Consider the following 19828-nt stretch of genomic DNA (forward strand, 5'->3'; position numbering starts at 1 on the left):
TTTCCTTTCCATGATACATTACATTATGACAGACTGCACATCACAGCATCCCAATCGAAAATCTTCCTTTTCTAAAAGTCAAGCAGCAGTGATGGTCACACTGCCGCCCTCCAGGCCCTCCGCCGTGGCTTCAACCACGATCTCTCCAGTTGCCCCAGCTTCGCTCCTTACGATAGCTAGTGCCAAGCCGCCGAAAGCCTTCCTTGTTGTCTCCGGGAACGGTACTAGATCTGTTGGGTCGCCATTGTCTGTACTGATAATGACACCAGGGCCGGATGTTACCTTGAAGCTGATTGCGTGGTCGGCGGTCGGAACGAGAGTACCCTGGCTATCATGCACGGCCACAGAGATGAAAGAGAGGTCGTAGCCGTCACCGGTGATGGTAGAGCGGTCTGCAGTGATGTTGAGCGAGGCAGCAGATCCCGCTGTGACTTGCGACGCGGTTGCCCATTCTGCGCCATCCTTATAAGTTACTACGGTGACGTTGCCGGGACTGTACTTGATATCATCCCAACGGAAGCGGTATTCGTATTCTGCCTTCTCCTTGCGACCAGCAGAAACACCGTTTACGAAGAGTTCGGCTGCGTCACCAGAGCTGTAGACATGTACAGGAGTGGTCTCGCCAGTACGGTCCTCTGGCCAGGTCCAGTGGGGTAGAATGTGTGCCATGGGAAGATCAGACCTCCAGCGAGACTGATAGAGGTAGAAGCGATCCTTCTTGAAACCTGCGAGATCTATGATGCCAAAGTAGGAGCTGCGGCTTACATTGGCGTATGGCGTGGGTTCACCAATGTAATCATGTCCAGTCCAGACGAACTCCCCCGCAACATAAGGATGCATGTCTTGCATTTGGAAGACTTTGTCTGGAGACGCGGCCCACTCCGGTGCGTAGAGATCGTAAGAGCTGATGTGGTTCGTCACAGGATCTCCGCCTTCGCCAGGCCCTCCGCCAATTACTGCGCTCTTGCTGGAAGTGACAGGGAACAGGTACTTGCCACGAGAGCTGATAGTAGAAGCAGACTCGGTACTCCAAATCATCTTTTCGGGAAATGCGTTCTTGAAATCAGGAAACGAGCTTCGCCAAGAGACACCTTTGCCTTCTCCCTGGTAGTTTAGGCCGATAATGTCGATGGTTGCAGCAACTCCAGTGCTTGCATTGGCATTGTTCATACCAATGGTAACTTTTCGAGTAGGATCTTCCTCGTGAGCTATATCTTGAAGCATCTTGACGGTTGCAGTGCCAGTAGCATTGGATTGTTCCCGAAGCTCATTGCCAACAGACCAAGAGACAATGGAAGGATGGTTCCGATCGCGACGGATAAATGAACGAAGGTCAGGCTCATGCCATTCTTGGAAAATGCGATGGAAGTCGTTTTCTACCTTGGCGTAATTCCAGGTATCAAAAATCTCGTCCATGACCAATAGACCCATGCGGTCAGCGAGATCCAGGTACCCGGGTGCTGGTGGGTTGTGCGAAGTTCGGAGAGCATTGTTGCCCATCTCCATAAGAGTCTCAATCTGGCGCTCCGCAGCTCGTACGTTGAAAGCAGCGCCTAGCGACCCAAGATCGTGGTGATTGCACGACCCCTGCACGTAGATGTGCTCACCGTTGATCAGAAGACCCTTATTTGGGTCGTATGCGACGGAGCGGATGCCAAAGACAGTTTCGTAGGTGTCCACCTCTTTTCCGTCAATTGATACAGTGGTAACGGCAACATACTCGTTGGGTTTCTGAGTTGGTGCAGGTCCCCAAAGTTTAGGGTTTGCTACTGAAACTGAGCTTTTTACAGCTTGCTTCGAGTTCCCTGCCACATCGGTGTTTGCTGTTGGAAAGGTCGCAACATTGTTGCCTTTCGCCGCTTTGGATATAGGGTCGCGCTCGTAGATCTGAGTAACGACCTCGACACTCTGGCTGCTGTTGGCCTTGTTCTCAACTTCAACAACAATATCAACAGTTGCCTCGGCTTCTGAAATGCTAGGAGTAGTGATGTATGTTCCCCATTGCGCGACGTGTACAGGATCAACGGTGACCAGCCAAACATCTCGGTAGATTCCAGCACCGGGGTACCAGCGTGATGAATCCAGCTTGTTGTCCAAGCGAATAGCAAGGGTATTCGCTCCAGCTTTGGCATAGGGCGTAAGGTCTAGGCGGAAGGAATTGTAGCCAAAAGGCCACCCTCCCACAAGCTGGCCATTGAACCACACTGCAGCATAGGCCATGGCTCCCTCGACATCCAGGAAAATGGATTTTCCAGAGTCAATAATCTCAGCATCGATTGAAACCGATCGTCGGTACCATCCAATTCCGTTGATTGGCAGAAATCCTAGGTCACCAGTAACGCCAGGAGCGTCGAATGTCCCCGTAATGGCCCAGTCGTGTGGTAGAGTTACTGCTTCCCAGCTTGCATCGTCGAAGTTCGACTGCACATAGGTGGTGTTGGAGCCAGGCGCAGCGCCAGAAGGGCGTTGGTATTTATCTCCAACAATGAAGTCGTTTGCAGAGGGCATAATCCATGGCTTCAGCGTCTCGTAGCTGAGGCCATCGGGATTGGACGTGAAACGTGAGAAGCGCCAATCTGCGTTGAGAGACGAGCGCATACGGCCCGTTGAAGCCGCACGCGGTTTCTTGACAACATGTGCAGATGTTGCATCGAAACAAAGCGAAAACAAGAAGCCGAGCAGGACGAATCTGTACGTTTTGTACAGCGTCCCAGATGAGCCCAACATCTTGAACAATCGAGACAGCGTTGATGGAGGACCAAGCTGCGGGATTTGTTCATCCAAGAGGCCAAATCAAAGAGTGGCGCTACCGCCGACTATGTTGAATACTTTGGAGTGCAGTGGTACATCCATCGTCGGCATCGCGTCTTTTGTATGTTCGGCGAAAAGGCGCCATAGGACCACATAGGGTGCGGGTCAACTCTCTCCGTCTCCCTGCACGTACTTCGTCACGGCCGGAAAATTGAAGAACAACACGCCGTCTCGGCACCGAACGATAGGCTATTTGTCGAATGATACCTAGCAAATGGTACCTATCGAGGGAAGGAAGCGGAGACTCTAAGCCGTCCCGCACTGTAACGTTGTATGCAGAGTGCGGGGTGGCTCTCTTGGCTCTGCTTAGCTCTCGCCTTGAGTTCGGCTGAGCCGGGCACAGACCTGTATTTTGTGAAGTCTTACCCAAAAGGACCTTGACAAGTGAAGATCCTTGTTGTCGCTTGCCGGTTGATGGATGATATCGAGAACGTGACGTCGTACGCTAAGCCCAGAGGGGACTTCGATCCGCTTGCTGTCCCCTCACCTTCCCGCTACGTGAGAGCAACCATTACTCGAGATGGTGGATTCGGAACCCATATTTTCCTGCTTTCGGTGCGATAAGCTACCGTGGTGATTGTAGCATAATCTTCGAGAGATGTCGTTCAATTGAGAAGGAGTGCCGACGGCCGAGGGCTCTACAGCTCCGATTAACTAGCCGCGAAAGGATATCGGTCAACCCACTTGACTTGATCGATGAGATAACGACAGATATATTATCTGTTCTATTGATCCTTCAACCCGTTAAATGGCTCAATGGATTATGAAATCAACAAGCTCCGATTAAAAGAACAACAGCAACCATGCCCGCCAGAATACCGGTGCCCATGTATCTACAACATTAAACCGTCTAAGCTCTGTCAGCCGTACTACTCCCGCCGTTTAGAGATATTGGAAATCGAATCGTAGCATCAAACCGTGCTCTACGTATTTTACCGTACCAAAGCGCATAAGTAGTCGAGAAAACGTCGCATCGAACACCATGAACAGCGTAGCCTCAACGTACCATCTCTTTGTTGCCAATTAAAAGATCGTGCCATGACGCAGAAATCGAGGCCCTTTAAGGACCCAACATTACGATGAGCTGAAGTTTCGATATCTATGGGACATGCGACTACAGAAAACCGAGAATTAGGGTGCTGAGACAAAGTACGGTTTGATGTGTGTATGTTTTGGAGACTTGGCCCGCCACGCCATACGTAGATAGGCTAAGGGAACAGATTGTTGGAGGAACTCTCGCAGTTTCTAAGAGATGCTTCTAAGAGTTGGATTCCATTACGGCCGCGTAGTATAGGTATCGCTCTCCCATCCTTTCCGTTTTGTAAGACAATTATGGATCTTTATGAACATAGCTTAAAGCCAGATTAGTTTGATACTTTTGAAGAAGTTTCTGGTACAACAGAATGAGATCGGCATTCTGTATATCTTATCAGGCAGCGCTGGGTAAGTTGCTTATGCCGTACCAGGTATTAAGCCGAGCCGTGCGATTGCCGTTGACTGCAGAGTATAGCCTATCTCATCTCACTTGGAGAGACCAGGTAAGTGGTACTTGGACTACTCTCAACCATACATGTCTCCAAGACCGTGTTGCTGAACGGAAAATCGGCAATCCTAGAGCGAAGTATGTGCATAGGAACAGCGGTGAGCTAGAGACGCAGTAAGCGCAATAAGAATCTTATATTACAGAACTCAGTGGCCTAAATCCGAGAACTCCGACGCTAGACGATTTTATTGGTGAAACTTATACTATCAGGTGCGAAGTTGTGGGCGTGTTTGTTTCCTCGTTGAACTCGAACACGGAGAAAAAACCGCGCCCTCCGGTGATGAGAAGATATGGTGTTTCTCGTTGATATTGGGCACCTTTAAAAGCATAAGAAATGTGAAAACTCCCCTCAGGCCGTGTGAATTTCATGATCCCTGTAAACTGTATTCCGAAAACAGGAATACAAATCAGGAATTAGGTTTATAGACACCAAAGGTGCTCTGGCGAGCCCGGACAAACGACTTACTTGAATATTTGTAATTGAGCCGAGATCGAGTAGGCGTAGGAGGAGAAGGCGAGCTTTTCTTAATTATAATACGAGGGACTTGCTCAAGTCCCATATCGTCCATTGTCTTCATCTGCAACTCGAAATTCCACCGGATAAACGTTAACTGATCCTCAAACGCCATCATCATGGAGATCCAGGCAATCTTCCTCCTCTTCGCCGCTAGTGTCTTCGCTGGTGGCTCCGGCTGGGTGACTACCATCACCGCAAAGCGCGTTTTCGCAAGCTAATCGCCCAAATCCCAGGAATGCTACAAAAGATCTGAGAAATTTAGAAACGACCACGCCGAGCTGCCCGAAGGGTCGGATCCGGACTACATCTTCAGCTACTGTCCAGAGGCGAACGGATGTTGCGCCAATGGCAAAGCATGGTATCCCTGCAATAGTGTAAGTCGAGTCTATGCAGTGGTTATGCAGTGCGCTGATGATTTGCAGACATGTGTGCCGGGAAATTCGTGCGTTGGCTTCAATAACACTGCTTTTTGCTAGGGCTGTAATGAACTGCAAGGTGGCATTGTTGCGGATCTATTGCGTTGGCTAGCATTTACTAAGAGTAATAGATGAGTGCATGCGGTCATAGTGTGCCTGTGTATACGGTAGTGTGAGAAGTGGCAGTGGCGACAGTGGCTGGCCGAAGAAGTGGCAGATCTTGGCGAGGCCTGCCGTGAGCTAATACTATATATTTTCCCCTAAAAAACCTTTATAGTATAGGGAAAAGCTAATAAATTCGCCCTATAGAGTACTATAGGGATATAATTAGTGTAGAAATACCTGTAGTGTTTAACCTGTAGGATTCTTGCGGAATGGGGGATTTGCGTAACACAGGGATGGACGTTATATACTATATAAGTCGATCGCGTGCATTTGTGTAACAATTGATTGAAGCAATAAGAACTACGTCTAGCTGTGCTGACTTCTGATGTTAGGCATAATTTCACATAAAGCTCATGCAGCATCCAGGTTACCTCCTGTACGAATCTTGTCGAATATAGTCGTTCTGTCGACGTACTCCGTGCCCTGTAAACCAAGCTTAAGGAAACCCGGATCGGCAAATTCTGCCTTGCGCTCCGCCAGCTCCTCAACATCCCAATTTCCCCAGACAAATCGACCATGCAAGAATTGTGCCTGCCTGGTTGAGGCCCAAACTGAGAACGCTGCAGGCAGTTCCGCTTGATGCATATATTAGCTTTGATACAACAATTCAACAATTGCTATAAACTTACGCTCATCCCACACCACAGCGTCCTTCACTTCTTGTGGCGCCTTCTCAGCAGCCTCAGTCAGGACAGCACCCGGATGGACATTTATGATGTGGCATCGACTCGAGGGCATTTCGTCGGCAAGAAGCTGCAATGTATGCGCAAGAGATGCTTTGCTGACGCTGTATGCGGCCTGTAATGGGGAAGGATTGGCATGCGCTGCAAAACTCGAGATGTTGACGATAGCTTTTGGCCTTCCAACATGTTCATCCTGCGGCTGGTCGAGGAAGCTGGAGACTGCGAGGAGGTGTCCGAAGAGATTGGTTTCCATGACCGTGCGGAGCTGAGGGAGAAATTCTTTGACTGGAGTTATAGAACCAGTTGAGGCATCGGCAGCGTTAATGACAAGCACGTCAACGAACATTTCGTTCAACGAAAGGTGCTGCCATAGGTCCCTAATGCTGTCCTCAGAGCGGATGTTGCAAACGATAGGGACGATCTCAGAAGTCCTAAATGAATCTCGCAGGGTTTGTGTCGCTTTTTCAAGCGCCTCCTTCCGACGTCCTGTCAGGATCACTCGGCCTGCTTTGGCCTGCATAAAGGCTTTAGCTATGGCGAAGCCAATGCCAGATGAAGCTCCTATAATTAGGATCGTTCGGCCAGACTGATCATTTTCGATCGTAGTAGGGGAAATTGCAGCATAAGAGGAATGATGAAAGATTCTGGTTGTGGATGCCATTGCTGTATCTGTTGGCTAGTGTGTAGCAGACATAGGTCCTGATTTTATACTTGGAATGGGCCATGATGATGACGAATGTTCTGCTCAGTGATTCTAAGCTCTCTGGTCGCTTTGTGATGTTTCTACAAGCACGGTGAGCCAGTCTCTGTGAGCCAGTCTCTGTGGCTCACATTGAGCGATCGGAAAGAGAAGATCACGTGGTTGGACTGCGTATACTAACCAAAATTGGCTTAGTGGTCAGCGTGGCTCACGTCCAAGATTGTAAGCCATCCTTTATTGTCCTGCAGCATGGCTCACATCCCAGGATATAAGCCATGCTCTAGCCTACTGCAGCTTGGCCCTTGCCCCTCAGACTGATCTCCCTCGCCATGGATAACACGACTGAAGCGGTGTCAGCGCCCAAAAAGCGCCGCATCACAGCGAACAGGAGGCAGCAAGGCCGTGAAGCCCAAAGAAGATATCGTTCGTTGGCCGCTCCCTGGATGGGGCCATTCTAACAGGCATGCAGGGGAAAAGCAACGAGCTTCGCAGGCGAACGGGGATGGAGCAAAGGTAGCCGCTAATACAAGCGGTGGCACGGGCGAGCTAGTCGGCTTTCCCGCGTATTTCGACAATGACAACATGTTGGAACAAACCTTTGCCTTGTCCGATAATCTCCAGTCTTCAATGTGGGGGACGGTAGCTGGAAGCTCTTTGTTACCAACGGTGTTGGAACCCGATGCGCTGGTTGCGCAATCTGTGCTGCCGAACAGTCAAGTTGCAAATGCTGTCAGTCAACATGCCACAAATTCTACTTTGCAAATCCCATTGGATAGTTACATCCACGTTCCGCGATACTCCTTCTATGCAGCAGGAGCTGCAAACGCAGCCGTTTTGGGCATCTCCTTCGCGCGCCTCCAAGAGCACAAATGTGGTGATGACCGCATGCTATCACCATGGACAGATCATACATCACATGTAAACTTGTACGAACTCACATGCGCACCCGATCTTATCGCGGGCGAATGCCAGAGAAAGTATGACCACGATCTTTACATTGATTGCTTGCCTTTTAAGGATTTTCGCGAAAACTTGTTAGCTTTACGATCATTGGAGCCCAAGATATTTGATGAAAACGATTTTATCCAAGATTTGGACGTCCGCGATGCATTTCGATGCTGGGGTCCGACGCCTTGGGAAGATAGATCGTGGGAGGTCCAGCCTTGGTTTCTCCAGAAGTGGTGGATGATCGTAGGTGGAGAAAATGGAGAGATGGCGACATCAAGTCGATGGTGGCGGAGGTTCCGGGGAGAGGGCTGATCCGGCTTGTGAGACCTGCTTCACAGAAGCAATGTAGCGCTTGACACAAATAGCAGTATTAGGGTTACGTAGGGTTACTAGCATTGCGCGACAATATGTCCGCGACAATACACCCGATATCTATGCGCCAGCCAATCAGCATACGCGACATTACACCCGGGACATTTTGTCGCGTGATACTTAGGAGCTAGAGGGGGGGGGGGGGCTCTCGCGGAACCGAAATGGCCGAACATCTCAGGCAAGCGAAAGGGCTAGTTTCTTCACTTGATCAACTTAACACGCAGCTGCACCTTTGTACATAAGGTCTAACTCTCTAAAAACTTAGACATCTATTAAATCTATATAGCGCTTTATTTTGTATGCTATACATATATATTTGAACGTTGTTGTTGTGTTGATATTTAGCGTTTAAAGTGGGTACTTTTGGTGGTGGTTTGGTGTTGTCTGGCTATTTCAGTTCTGCGAGAGGGGGGGGGGTCAATACCCAGGGTTTGCCTAATTAGGACTAGTGCCTGGCAAGACCCAATACTCAGGGCATTAAGCACGGGCCTTAAGTCAATATCAACTGACTATTGTTAATCCTAATATCCTTAGATTATAGATAGTACTCTTTGTAGTATAGGGTTTATTCTTCACCCTGGCCTGTATCGTCCCTTGCTAGCGGGCCCACATACATCAATTATGACATGTAGCACAGTACTGAACTGCTCTAGTAAAACGGATATATGGGGTAGTATATTATACTAGACTAGGGCTTCGCATTTTCGGTCACCCCCCCCCCCCTCCCACCTCCCCACCCTGCTCTCTTATTTATCCTAGACGTCACAATCCTCTTACGCATAATGAATCCTTATCAAGCCTTCAAAACCCATTTCACCATCTTAAATTCTGCCCTTCTTGAGAACCTCACATTCACGGCCCTCGACGGCTTAAGCAGCGCCAGCGAAAACTTGTTCTCGTTCCTTGGTGGGTCCCATCGCAACTGACTCTTTCCCGATATAGGCTGTATGTCAAAGCCCAACGCTAAAGCAGCAGTTGCACCGAGAACTTCCATCTGCGCAAAGTGGCGTCCTGGACACATGTTTGTTCCTCCACCAAAGCCTCTAAAAGCAGCAGCATGCACTATGTTTGCTTTCTCATTAGAGATACTGCCGTCATGATTGGATTTCGAACCCCTTGGGCTATAAAGAAAACGATGCGGATTGAATCTAGAAGCGTCATCGCCCCAGATGTTAGTATCGGCGTGGATAACACCGTTAGCGATTTGCACGAGACTACCTTTACGTAGCAGGTAGCTATCTTCTAGAATGGTGTCCTCGGTTATATATCGCGCCGACACCATGGGGGTGATGAGTCGGACTGATTCCCTAAAGACCGAGTTCAGCAATGGGCAAGTATCTCGGAGCTTGTTCACTGAGATAGTTCCAGGAGCTTCAAATGCATTTTGGTAAATCTCATTCCGAATCTGTCCAAGTAGGTGGGGGCGGCTGAAGAGGTTGTTCAGAACCCAGAAGCATGTGATCCCAGCGTTGGAGTTGATTGCAAAGCTTATGGCTAATTCGAGTCGCGCATTCTCGTCGTCCGATATTCCTTCAGAATTATGCATGCGTTTCTTCTCTTGCATTAGAGGGTTGGCTTCCTTGTGGTAACCATTGTTCGTGTATTCGATGAAGCCTTTAACAATGGCCTCGAGGCCTTGATAAGCCTTTCTTGTAGTCAACTGAGGCAAAACCCCAGCACCTAGCTCGAGGTTCATGTGATCCCAATCCCAGTATTTCTCTACTAGCTCTGGATGTACCGCAAAAGGATTTCGGGGGCCGTAGAAAGCGTGCATAGATGCAGCCATCAGCGGTCTTGTAATGAACCTGAACAAGTCCACATCGATATTGTCTTCGATGTTTTCCAGGAAATTGCTGAAGTGGTTTAATTGTTGCTTGGTCAGATCATCGATCCTGTGCGGAGCAAGCCCTGGGTTGATATGCTCATGGGATCTTTTCACCATAGGAACACGCCCTTCCTCTTTAGCTTTGGCATCCTCCAGTATCTTTTTCGTTTGTGCGCTCGTTCGACATACGCGAGGAATGATCTCAACGACCAGTGGATCGAAGTCCAAGGTAGAGTGCGCGCGTTGTACAGCTGCGGCAAGGGAAGGAGACGTGACAACATAAGTGCGCATGGTCAACATTGGCATTGTAAAGATAGGTTGTTTGCACCGCTGACTGGACAAATATTAGGATCTTGTTTGAAAGAAGCATGAGGTTACTTACCTAATTGTCTTGAGATACAAAGGACCATGAATAAGCATGCCAACAACATGGCCGATCCAAGGAAATCTGGGATGTACAACAGGTGGCTCGCGAGGATCAAATCGCATCTGGAAAAGGTATAACAAGACTGCGGCGATAATCGCTAGACTGCAAATGGTCACAGTCCAATCAGGGGCAGTCCAATCTGCAATCCTTCCTAAGATATGATTCTGGAGAGCCATAATGAATCAAAATGTGAATAGCAGATTCAACCCAATACGTGAATCTGGTGAGCAGAAAATCAAACACTTAACAAAATGTTTTATGATTGATCGATTTTCGAAGAATACCAGCGGAATTTATACAGTTAGGTGATATGGAAAGGTCTTGGTATCACTGATCCTCACGCCATCAATCCGCCACCTGCAGCTAGAACACGAAGCAATCGAGATAAAAATTCACCGGAAAGACTATTCATCGGGCCGGCGTATATTGACAGCCGATCTACTACCATAAACGTCTTCTTATAAAGCAGGAAAGTTAAAGATTTGTTGTGTGATAAAATACGGAGGTTTAGACAACAATCTATTATGATGAGTATATATAAAAAGCAGGTTAAACAGGTATGAAAACAAATATAAACAGCGTTGCTTGATATAAAACCTCATTACTGCGCGGAAGACAAAAGCAGAGTAACGAATATTCGCATAGTCAAACTCTTACCAGCATCTGGGCTAGTTTAGAATATCACAAGGGAAGGGAGGCTTTTGAAACTTACGATATTTTGAACGCTTCGGACGAAATACAGCCCGCAATGCTATTCTAGTACTAGACATAGTGAGTAGTTGGCCACGATAGGCCTAGAGCATTAGCGTCCACTTATTGGCAAAAACCCCGAATCTAGAATGGATATTTCTATCATGTGGCTTGCGCATTAGTTTCTTAATCTAGCTAGTAGGCTGGCTAGACCGGTAGGCTGACCAAATACACATCGTTTATCTGATGGAGGATTGTGAAACTGGCTATGCGCCGCTTGGATAGCGTCTCAATAGAATCTCGGCCCGTCTGTATAATCCTGGTGCTCTAGCCAGCACCTGGGTTCTGTGTGCGCACTATCTAAACTACGTTTAGATTTTGGATATAGAATCTGAGTGTCGTCTAGAGTACCCAAAATCTGTATAACATCTGAGATCCTATTAAGGAGCTGCCCTATCCCCGTCTCACTCTTATTAGAATATTAGACCGTTTAGTAAAACGAGAACTGTGCAAGGACAGATAAAATGCTAAAGGGACAGGGTAAGGGTGTATACGCAGTAAAGAATTAAACCTAGTGCCTTATATTAGTATAAGCGGATCATTACTACTATAGATCCTTGGCCGTCTCGGCGAGCTACGTAACTATCACTATGGTCCCTCTCACAATACCGGTACAACCGGAACATGGCGGCCCCTCCTAGCCGTGCAAAACCACTTTATGATAAAAACATTTCAAGTTCTTGATAGCTAGTTTTGGTGGGAAATAGCCGCTTGTTTTGATTTTCAGGTATTGTGAGAGAGACCCTTGACCTCCCTTTTTTGTCCATAGATCTAATAATCGCCGAATACTTAACAATCTGAGGATGTAAGCGAGCCCCACTGTGACGTAGTTGTATTGAGTACTTTTTAATTGGGCCGCATAGAGCTAAAACCGTAGTAGTCAACTAAACGATAGCTGTTCGAGCGAAGATGTATTGGTAAGACACCCCGCAATTTCTAATCGCGGGCCGTTGAGACCGCTTCTACCGTATATTCCATGTCATTGGCTAGCCCTCTTTAGTATATCGGCCCGTGTGTTGCGTAGACATAGTATATATATCTTGTGCGGCCGTTCCTTCTAGGCTCATATACGACATCGCTAATATGAACCCTCAGACTGTCGAGCTGGTGGTACGTACGCTGCAGACGACAGCTATAGTGTCTGTTATCTTTGCGGCTTGTGCCTTTATCCCACGACTACACTATAGAGCCCAGATTAAAAAACTGCCTGCTCTGACCCTCCAAGGAGACACCAAAGCGAGGAATGACTTCATAACTTCTGCGAAGAAGTTATATAAGGAGGGGTATAGCAAGGTAGGTCTAGCTCTGATATACTTGATCAATTCCTGCTTACTAATAGCGTTATTAGTTTAGAGGCTCTGTATTCACACTCATCAATGAGAGTGGTAGGTCAGCCCCGTACAGAAGAACAATTTCCAGTCCATCGCTAACACCTCTTCAAGGCAAGGAAAACGTCGTCATCCCTCCATGTTTTTTACCCGAGCTTCGAAAGTTGCCCGAGAATGTTCTTAATCTCCCATTGGCTACCTCAGATGTGAGCTGTAAATAAGCCTATTGTAGATTTGAACTCTGCTAACTTCTTGTGCGCAGGTCCTAGAAGCCAAATACACAAAATTTCCAATCGAGAACCACGCAGCCGCCTTTTCAGTCAGAGCAAAACTTACCCCAGCGCTACGTAAGGCCCTAGAAAGAACTGATCTTTCGATTTAGTCTTGCTAACCTCTATAGAACGGCTGAACGCAGCCATACTTCAGGATGTTAATGACGCAATCGAGACCTATTTACCCCCATGTAACGACTGGACTGAGGTAAATGTCAATGAGAAACTAATCCGCATTATTTCTAAGGTTTCGGGTGGAGTTTTTGTCGGCCGAGAGCTAGCTAGGGATCTCGAATATCTCGATCTTAGCTGTTTCTACGCTGTTGAACTTACAAACGCTGTTGCTAGCTTAAAGAAGCTTCCACCATGGCTAAAACCTTTTTTAGCGTCACGTACGCCAGAAATCATTGCACTTCGCGCGCGCGAGAAACAAACTATAAGAGTTCTTCGCCCTATAGTTAAAGGGCGAATGGTGGCTAAGGCCAATGATCCTAACTGGCAGGAGCCAGACGACGTATTGCAATGGTTGATCAACGAAAGCAATGGTACTGATTCGGTTGAGACGCTTGCCACTGTGCTGCTGGCCTTAATCTTCGGTGCTACCCATACTACCACCATCACCTTGACAAGCATCTTGTATACCCTCGCTGTTACACCAGAGTATGTAGAGCCTCTCCGTCAGGAGATTTGTAACGTCTTAGCTGAAGAGGGTGGCACCCTTACGTTCCGTGGACTTCAGAAGCTGAAAAAGCTCGACAGCTACATGAAGGAGGTTTTGCGATTCTACGGACCTTTCGTCAGTAAGTTGTTTTTTTAGTATGAAAATGAGCCCTAATCAGTAGAGATTCTTGAATTTTCCTCAGCCACTAACTTTCTCTCCTCAGCATCTTTTACCCGCCGCACACTCAAGGGCATAACTCTCAGCAACGGCCAATATATTCCCGCCGGCGTCATGATTGAAGTTCCCACGGTGGCTGTCTACCAAGACGAATTGCTCTACCCTTCTTCTGGAACCTTTGATGGCTTCCGCGCCTATAAGACCTGTTCTACTGGCAACGCCGCAGATATCGCCCGCAACCAATTTGCTACCTCTAATGAAGAGAACCTGACTTTTGGCTATGGTAGACACGCTTGTCCTGGTCGTTTCTATGCCGCAAATGAAATTAAAATGATCCTGGCCCGTCTCATCCTCGACTACGATATCAAGATGCCTAATAACGAGCGAGAGAGACATGCTCAAATCGATGTTGGCAAGATCTCATTGCCAGATCCAACCAAGATGCTGGCGTTCAAGAAAGTAGCGGTTGAACGCGGACAAGGCAAATAACATGCATCCCTTCATGCTCATATCCTTCTCTGCGAAGTGAGCGATTAGCCCTACTTTTTGGGGTGAAAGAGCTTATCAATCCATTTGCCCAAGAGAAATGCTACACAAGGATACAGAAGTTGGCACGCGCCCTTGGTAGACCAGTACGCAGAGGTATGTGCAACTGGTAACTTACTGATGTATGTTGCCTGGAAAATTTGAAGTGATCGAGTTTCAGCGTAGGCGAGGAGGTGTATTTGCTTGACACTGGGTACTGCAACGGGCCTTACGTGGTTGTATCACTTCTGTCGGTTGAAAAATGTAGTCGTAGACTTGAAAATGGGGGATCGGTAAAAAATGGGGAAGAAATTGATATCGATGATCTAGTAGCTGCCCAGCGGTCAAGTGGCTGTAGTGTTATTTCATTTTGTTGAATACGTAAGGTGAATACACTACATAATGACGTTGCATGATAGCCTTGCACAAGTAATATGCAGTCCGATCGACATGTATTTACGATTCTCATCAATCACAAACATTTAAAGTTTCATCCTCTACATATCAGCGATGCTTTCCTATTAACTTACATACCTTACATTTGCTGGGGCGCGGGCCATATCAGCAAATACCAATCTTCCATCACATTCTACCAAGAAGCGCGATCAGCGATTATGCACAGTACGGACCTTGGTCGCACAACACGTTTGGACCTCTAGAGTAAGGGATCAGTCCCTCCAGCCGCTAAAAGCGGGATAGCGTGGCATGGGGAGACTCGTTTTTATTGATGAGGGGGTGCGTGAGCCGGGCGGCTCGGTTCGCTAGCCCAGCACGTCATAACCCAGCTAGCGTTGTGCCATGGACCAAGAGACGTCAGAGCTGTACGGGGTCCAAAAGATCTTCAAGCTCGCTCAGACCAGTCGACGGGATGGCGAATTTGCCATGGGACTATACATCAAAACAAGCCCAAGAGGATGCTCAGCTCAATCCCACGCAATGGGACATATTCCTTGTAAAATCGCCGCCTAATTGCTCAGTTATGGAGAGCCTAACCGCGTCAAGAGAGTCACGCGTGAGATAACGAATAAACTGCGAGAGAAGGATCCAAATTTGAAGTTCAGGGACATAACAGAGAGCGTCAAGAAGGACTGCCTAGAAAATGTGAATAAGCAGATGGTAGAGCAAGGATGCCCTGAGGTGACGCGAGCAATTGTCGACTGGCGCGTCGCAAAGGCGTTAGCTATATCTAGAAGTCATGGTTTGTGCATACTGTCGCCCTTGCATAGTGCACACTAACAACTGTCAGCTAAAAACCTAGGCAAACAAAATAGCTCGCAGAGCGCTAGCAGCGCGGCAACGTTTTACGATCCTATTCGAGACAAGGACAGGCTGGTATAACCCGTGAAACGAAAGGTTCATTATCGCATACTACTACTATTAGCCCTATCGAATCGACATGGAATTTAGTGAAGATATGAAATCTAAATAGAAGCTACTCTAAACTACTTTAGAAACCTGGGCCTGTGTTTATCTAGGATTAGTTGGACAGAACAAGCTAGCTAAAGAATGCTAAATCTGAGTTCTCGACGTGTCTCCATGTTAAGAGTATGGCTTGAGTGGAAGTAATATTAGACTTCTAGTGTTAAGCTTCTTATTAGTTAGTTTTCGTGGTGTAATACGATACGTGATCGAGCTCAAAAGATCAAGGGGCGACCCGCAATCGAGATAGAATAGAGCTGAAATCTAACCTAGCCCCACGATGTTCTTCGGTTCTAGTTAGCATCCTGAGTGGTTTTTCGACTACTTCATTGTTCCTACTCGGGGAGAGATTCTTCCTATTTTTACTTGTAATAAGCTTGTGGCCTCTTGGGCTTCGCCATTTGAACGAGTGTGGGGAGTGCAGTACCCACAAGTTCTACTATGGTGGACGGTGGTGCGGATATCTTCCTTGGAGATGCTCGTATCGTTACGGGGAGAGGGCTAGCAAAGAGTAATAACAGCACACTATTCCTCTGAAACTTGAGGGATTGTATGTCTCTCTTATTGTATACGAAAAGTCTCTATCTTATACTCCATCGGTCAGACCGCAGTGTCAGCACAAGGGTCACTGGCGACCCTGTGCACTGGCACAGTATTAGCACTCGACCTTGTGTAACATAGGGCTCACGACAAGGCTACATAGATCATTTAGACCAACTGCTATGTTGCGGATGAAACTTATTAGTCTGCGCAATGACAAAAATTGCTTATCTGCAAATTCTAGAATATCTGAGTGACCATAGCCCGTAACAATTGATTCGCTTCAAATCCTAGTCAAACGCGCCCCGCCTTCACGCTAGTTTAAGTAAGCGCTAATCCGTTATCAGGAGGGTTTTGGGAGAAATAGTGGGGCTAGCATCATAAGTAGTTATTTCTTACGATCACTTTAGTTGAGTTGTAAATCATTCAATATCCAAGTAATTTAATTGTCAGATCAACGCTATGCTGAAACGGTAGGGGAAAATTGAGAAACCTTTTGATCAATGATGATGCAGCAGCACCGGAATGGCATAGCGGAATCCAATCATGCTTAAGCTAATGGAAATTTCCATAATCGAATGAGAGTTGGTGTGGAAGTTAAATACGGTACTGTTGCCTTGCAGTTTCAACATTTAACATGTTACGCAATATTCTCTAATCTTCAATCACCTATCGGAAGGCTCCTAAAGTTTTAAATTATTATAAAGAATTGCTGTTTCGCATAACCACAAAATCGATTTCAACTTCACCTCAAATAAAGATGACCAATACGACTACATCGTCGACCATTGACCCTAGCGTGAAGGCTGGTAATACCGCCCCTTCGCTAAAGCGCCTCGATGCTAAAGACCCGGCGACTACGTACGAGCGGGTGGTCGAGCTTGTGCGCTCAGATGGTGGAGTGGTCATCAAGAATCTCATATCCACTGAGCATGCGGCTCGTATTAAGGCAGAGCTGGCCCCAGTCTTTGCTGCCGATGTGCCTGATGCCTCAGGCTTCTTCCCCACTACCACACGCCGGGCTACAGGACTACTAGCAGCATCCGAGGGTTGCGTTGAACTTGCGACCAACCAGTTGTGGATAGATACTTGCAACGAAATATTGACCTCGAGATGTTCTCCCTGGTACGGTGAAAATCGGCGTACATTTTTCACGAAGCCTACTCTTGCTGGGACATTCGGATTTCAGATCCGGCCTGGCACGCACGCACAGGACCTGCACCGGGACGATAGTGATTATCACCTACCCAGTGGCCTCGACTCCTGTATGATGGGTCTACTTGTCGCCATCACTAGGTGTACCTACGAGAATGGTGCGACCATGGTCATCCCCAAATCCAATGTCTGGAGCTTAGATCGCGCACCGCGCACCGTCGAGGCAGTGCCAGTGGAACTTGAGATTGGCGACGCGCTTATCTTCCCTGGTAATACCTACCATGGGGGTGGTGCCAACAAAACTAAGTGAGTAGTGCAACATCATTTCTGACAGTTATAACTTCTTAGAATGAAAGATCACTGATACATTAACGCAGACATGAGATTCGTGAAGTCATTGGCCTTTTCATGTGCAAGGGATATCTAAAACCAGAGGAAAACCACCAGCTTGAAATTCCTGTCGAGGTCGCCAAGGAGAAGAATTTTTCCCCGCAAGTCCTGCGTCTGCTTAACTATGGTATAAGCCAACCAGCGCTAGGGCTTTACAAGTACAAGGACCCCATGTCTGTCATTTTTGGCATCAAAGATGCAGAGGTTGCAGATTTATAAGTTATTAAGGTCATCTTGTTAACTTAAAGGCTCTGGAATACGTCAAACTCGAGTTCGATTATGAGATTAGTAGAATGCAGTTATTACTCACATGCTCAGCTTTTCCAACCACCATGCACGGCAAGATCATAGTATTAGAAATCTTTGATGATCCTTCTTCCATAACTGAGCGTATTCAATCCAATTATGACATGCAACCTGAGCCCAAAAAGACCGCAGAAATTTAAGCATCTGCGGTCGATCAATCTCACAATACAACGTCATGATGGAATTCATCCGCTTCTCAAACCACAGGTGCGTAACTGGATCATGAGCGCTCACTGTTGCCAGTATGAACAAAGGCCATGGTTGCGATTGTGCGAGTGCATTAGGGTTGTTGAGAGATAGCAGCGAGTCAAGAAGGTGGATGCGCAGTCTGAGAAGCGTTGCTTGATCAGGACAGGCGCACAAGCCTTCATTCAACGTTGGCACCGGGGCGGATAGGGCCTGGTGGCAGTATATCTGCGTCGCATGATAGTACGCAGTAATTATAAGCTTCAAATCGTGGTCGTTCACACTTGCCGTTTTGGTCGATTCTCGGAGGGCTGTTTCATAGGCTTGCTCCAGATTAATTAGTGCTTGTTGTAGAGTCGTGCAAAGAACGGCATGCTGCTTTCCAGGCTCTAAACCTCGTATTCCTATGTCTATTCTTGCCTGAATCACACGGCGTATGATGATAACGAAAGCTATGAAAGGAGAATGGCCTTTGATATCTTGTCCAACATGGCTCTTACTGTACAATTCCTGGATCGTAGATATCTCATTCGTTGGACAGTTAGTCAGTAGAGGCCATGTACTAGCGGCGAACAGTTCTTCGGAGAGAAAAACATTTGTGGCGTCACCAGTGGCTGTGAATTGCAACATGCTGCTAATGCTTTGTGCAGTTCGGAGATGAAAATGCCACATACCGTTAGATGGCCAGTGAACCTCGAGGTATGAAAGGAGCAGCACACTGGCAATAACTTGTTGAATTAGTAGTTGTGGAGGTGGTGTGCCCAGTTGCAGTGCGCCTCGCAATACCCGTAGATCCTTAGACAGAAGGCGGAAGGTATTTGTGCGTAAAGAATCCATGATACGAAGGTATAAATCACGCTGAGGATCGCCTTCAGCAAGGCGAGAAGCAACATTGCTTGCGGATACCCCTAGTATAGCTGATAACAGGGAGCATAATGATGTAGAAGGACCAGGCGATTCCAAAGCCATGGGCAGAATGATACTTCGCCATGGATTAGATTCTCCTTCAAACCACGCGAGCTGTACGGACACGACATCTGCAAAGTGTTGCAGTAGGAGGCTTTCCGTGCCGAGTATCGGTACTGATGACAATAGACTAGGTAGTTGTTTATGTTCATATGGTACCACGTGTGACAGATATGATGGGGTTACTGGCTGTAATACGATGGGAGTGTCCGCAGCTTGGCGGGAGTGATGAGGGGCCGGGGTTGTGCGAAAATGGAGCCTGTTTGGCCCTTTGCTGGCGGGCCCGCAAATCCACCTGAGGGTCTTCCCGTATCCTGGACAGTGCAAGCCGCGAGAGATACATTTCTCACAAGCTGGCTGAGCTCCGTCACATCTTATACGGCGTCTACTGCACACTCTACATCCCGGTACCGCCGACTGTTTGGTTTTACGTGCTGCGGAAGATTGATTGGGAACGTCCGGCATGATAGTTAGCTATTTGCCGAGAGACTATAGCGACTAATGATGTGTTACAAGTAACAAGAAGGATTCTCTTCTTAATCAAGGATGGAAGGCTAAGGACCTATGAACGTCCACGTCAGAACATAATGATTAACGCGGGGCGCTGATCACGTGACTTAGTATCCCGCTAAGGCAAAGCCTTCGGAAGGCCACGGCATAAGAGAAGGCTAACGTTCTCCTAAATATCCCGCTAAAATAGAGGGCTAGAGAGGGTAGAACTACACAATATACTAAACGGAACTATA

General features: G+C 47.5%; 9 protein-coding genes across 9 annotated transcripts; 5 read left to right on the forward strand and 4 right to left on the reverse strand.

Annotated features, from left to right (window-relative positions):
- Positions 1-78: 78 nt before the first annotated feature.
- COCVIDRAFT_95857 (glycoside hydrolase family 2 protein) lies at positions 79-2727 on the reverse strand (the record flags this gene model as incomplete). The annotated part of the gene is made up of 1 exon (XM_014702481.1): positions 79-2727. One exon carries the CDS (start codon positions 2725-2727, stop codon positions 79-81), a length of 2649 nt encoding a protein of 882 aa, XP_014557967.1.
- Positions 2728-4987: 2260 nt separating this feature from the next.
- On the forward strand, positions 4988-5347 carry COCVIDRAFT_25463 (hypothetical protein; the record flags this gene model as incomplete). The annotated part of the gene is made up of 3 exons (XM_014702439.1): positions 4988-5050; positions 5105-5245; positions 5294-5347. The coding sequence occupies 3 exons, from the start codon at positions 4988-4990 to the stop codon at positions 5345-5347; spliced, it is 258 nt and encodes an 85-aa protein (XP_014557925.1).
- A 456-nt stretch (positions 5348-5803) lies between these two features.
- On the reverse strand, positions 5804-6796 carry COCVIDRAFT_95738 (hypothetical protein; the record flags this gene model as incomplete). The annotated part of the gene is made up of 2 exons (XM_014702482.1): positions 5804-6027; positions 6082-6796. The coding sequence occupies 2 exons, from the start codon at positions 6794-6796 to the stop codon at positions 5804-5806; spliced, it is 939 nt and encodes a 312-aa protein (XP_014557968.1).
- Positions 6797-7164: 368 nt separating this feature from the next.
- COCVIDRAFT_14844 (hypothetical protein) lies at positions 7165-8095 on the forward strand (the record flags this gene model as incomplete). Its single annotated transcript, XM_014702425.1, has 2 exons — positions 7165-7258; positions 7305-8095. 2 exons carry the CDS (start codon positions 7165-7167, stop codon positions 8093-8095), a joined length of 885 nt encoding a protein of 294 aa, XP_014557911.1.
- An 853-nt stretch (positions 8096-8948) lies between these two features.
- On the reverse strand, positions 8949-10280 carry COCVIDRAFT_36594 (hypothetical protein; the record flags this gene model as incomplete). The annotated part of the gene is made up of 2 exons (XM_014702483.1): positions 8949-10028; positions 10095-10280. 2 exons carry the CDS (start codon positions 10278-10280, stop codon positions 8949-8951), a joined length of 1266 nt encoding a protein of 421 aa, XP_014557969.1.
- Positions 10281-12240: 1960 nt separating this feature from the next.
- On the forward strand, positions 12241-14084 carry COCVIDRAFT_25467 (hypothetical protein; the record flags this gene model as incomplete). Its single annotated transcript, XM_014702440.1, has 6 exons — positions 12241-12450; positions 12506-12542; positions 12600-12691; positions 12748-12832; positions 12886-13557; positions 13642-14084. The coding sequence occupies 6 exons, from the start codon at positions 12241-12243 to the stop codon at positions 14082-14084; spliced, it is 1539 nt and encodes a 512-aa protein (XP_014557926.1).
- A 904-nt stretch (positions 14085-14988) lies between these two features.
- Positions 14989-15458, forward strand: COCVIDRAFT_95809 (hypothetical protein; the record flags this gene model as incomplete). The annotated part of the gene is made up of 3 exons (XM_014702484.1): positions 14989-15072; positions 15123-15318; positions 15367-15458. 3 exons carry the CDS (start codon positions 14989-14991, stop codon positions 15456-15458), a joined length of 372 nt encoding a protein of 123 aa, XP_014557970.1.
- A 1381-nt stretch (positions 15459-16839) lies between these two features.
- On the forward strand, positions 16840-17843 carry COCVIDRAFT_25468 (hypothetical protein; the record flags this gene model as incomplete). The annotated part of the gene is made up of 2 exons (XM_014702441.1): positions 16840-17540; positions 17612-17843. The coding sequence occupies 2 exons, from the start codon at positions 16840-16842 to the stop codon at positions 17841-17843; spliced, it is 933 nt and encodes a 310-aa protein (XP_014557927.1).
- Positions 17844-19391: 1548 nt separating this feature from the next.
- Positions 19392-19547, reverse strand: COCVIDRAFT_95744 (hypothetical protein; the record flags this gene model as incomplete). Its single annotated transcript, XM_014702485.1, has 1 exon — positions 19392-19547. A coding segment is annotated over one exon (156 nt), but the record flags the coding sequence as incomplete, so codon positions are not given.
- Between the last annotated feature and the right edge of the window lie 281 nt (positions 19548-19828).

The sequence above is a fragment of the Bipolaris victoriae genome, assembly GCF_000527765.1.
Source record: "Bipolaris victoriae FI3 unplaced genomic scaffold scaffold_30, whole genome shotgun sequence".
Taxonomy (NCBI): Eukaryota; Fungi; Ascomycota; class Dothideomycetes; order Pleosporales; family Pleosporaceae; genus Bipolaris; species Bipolaris victoriae.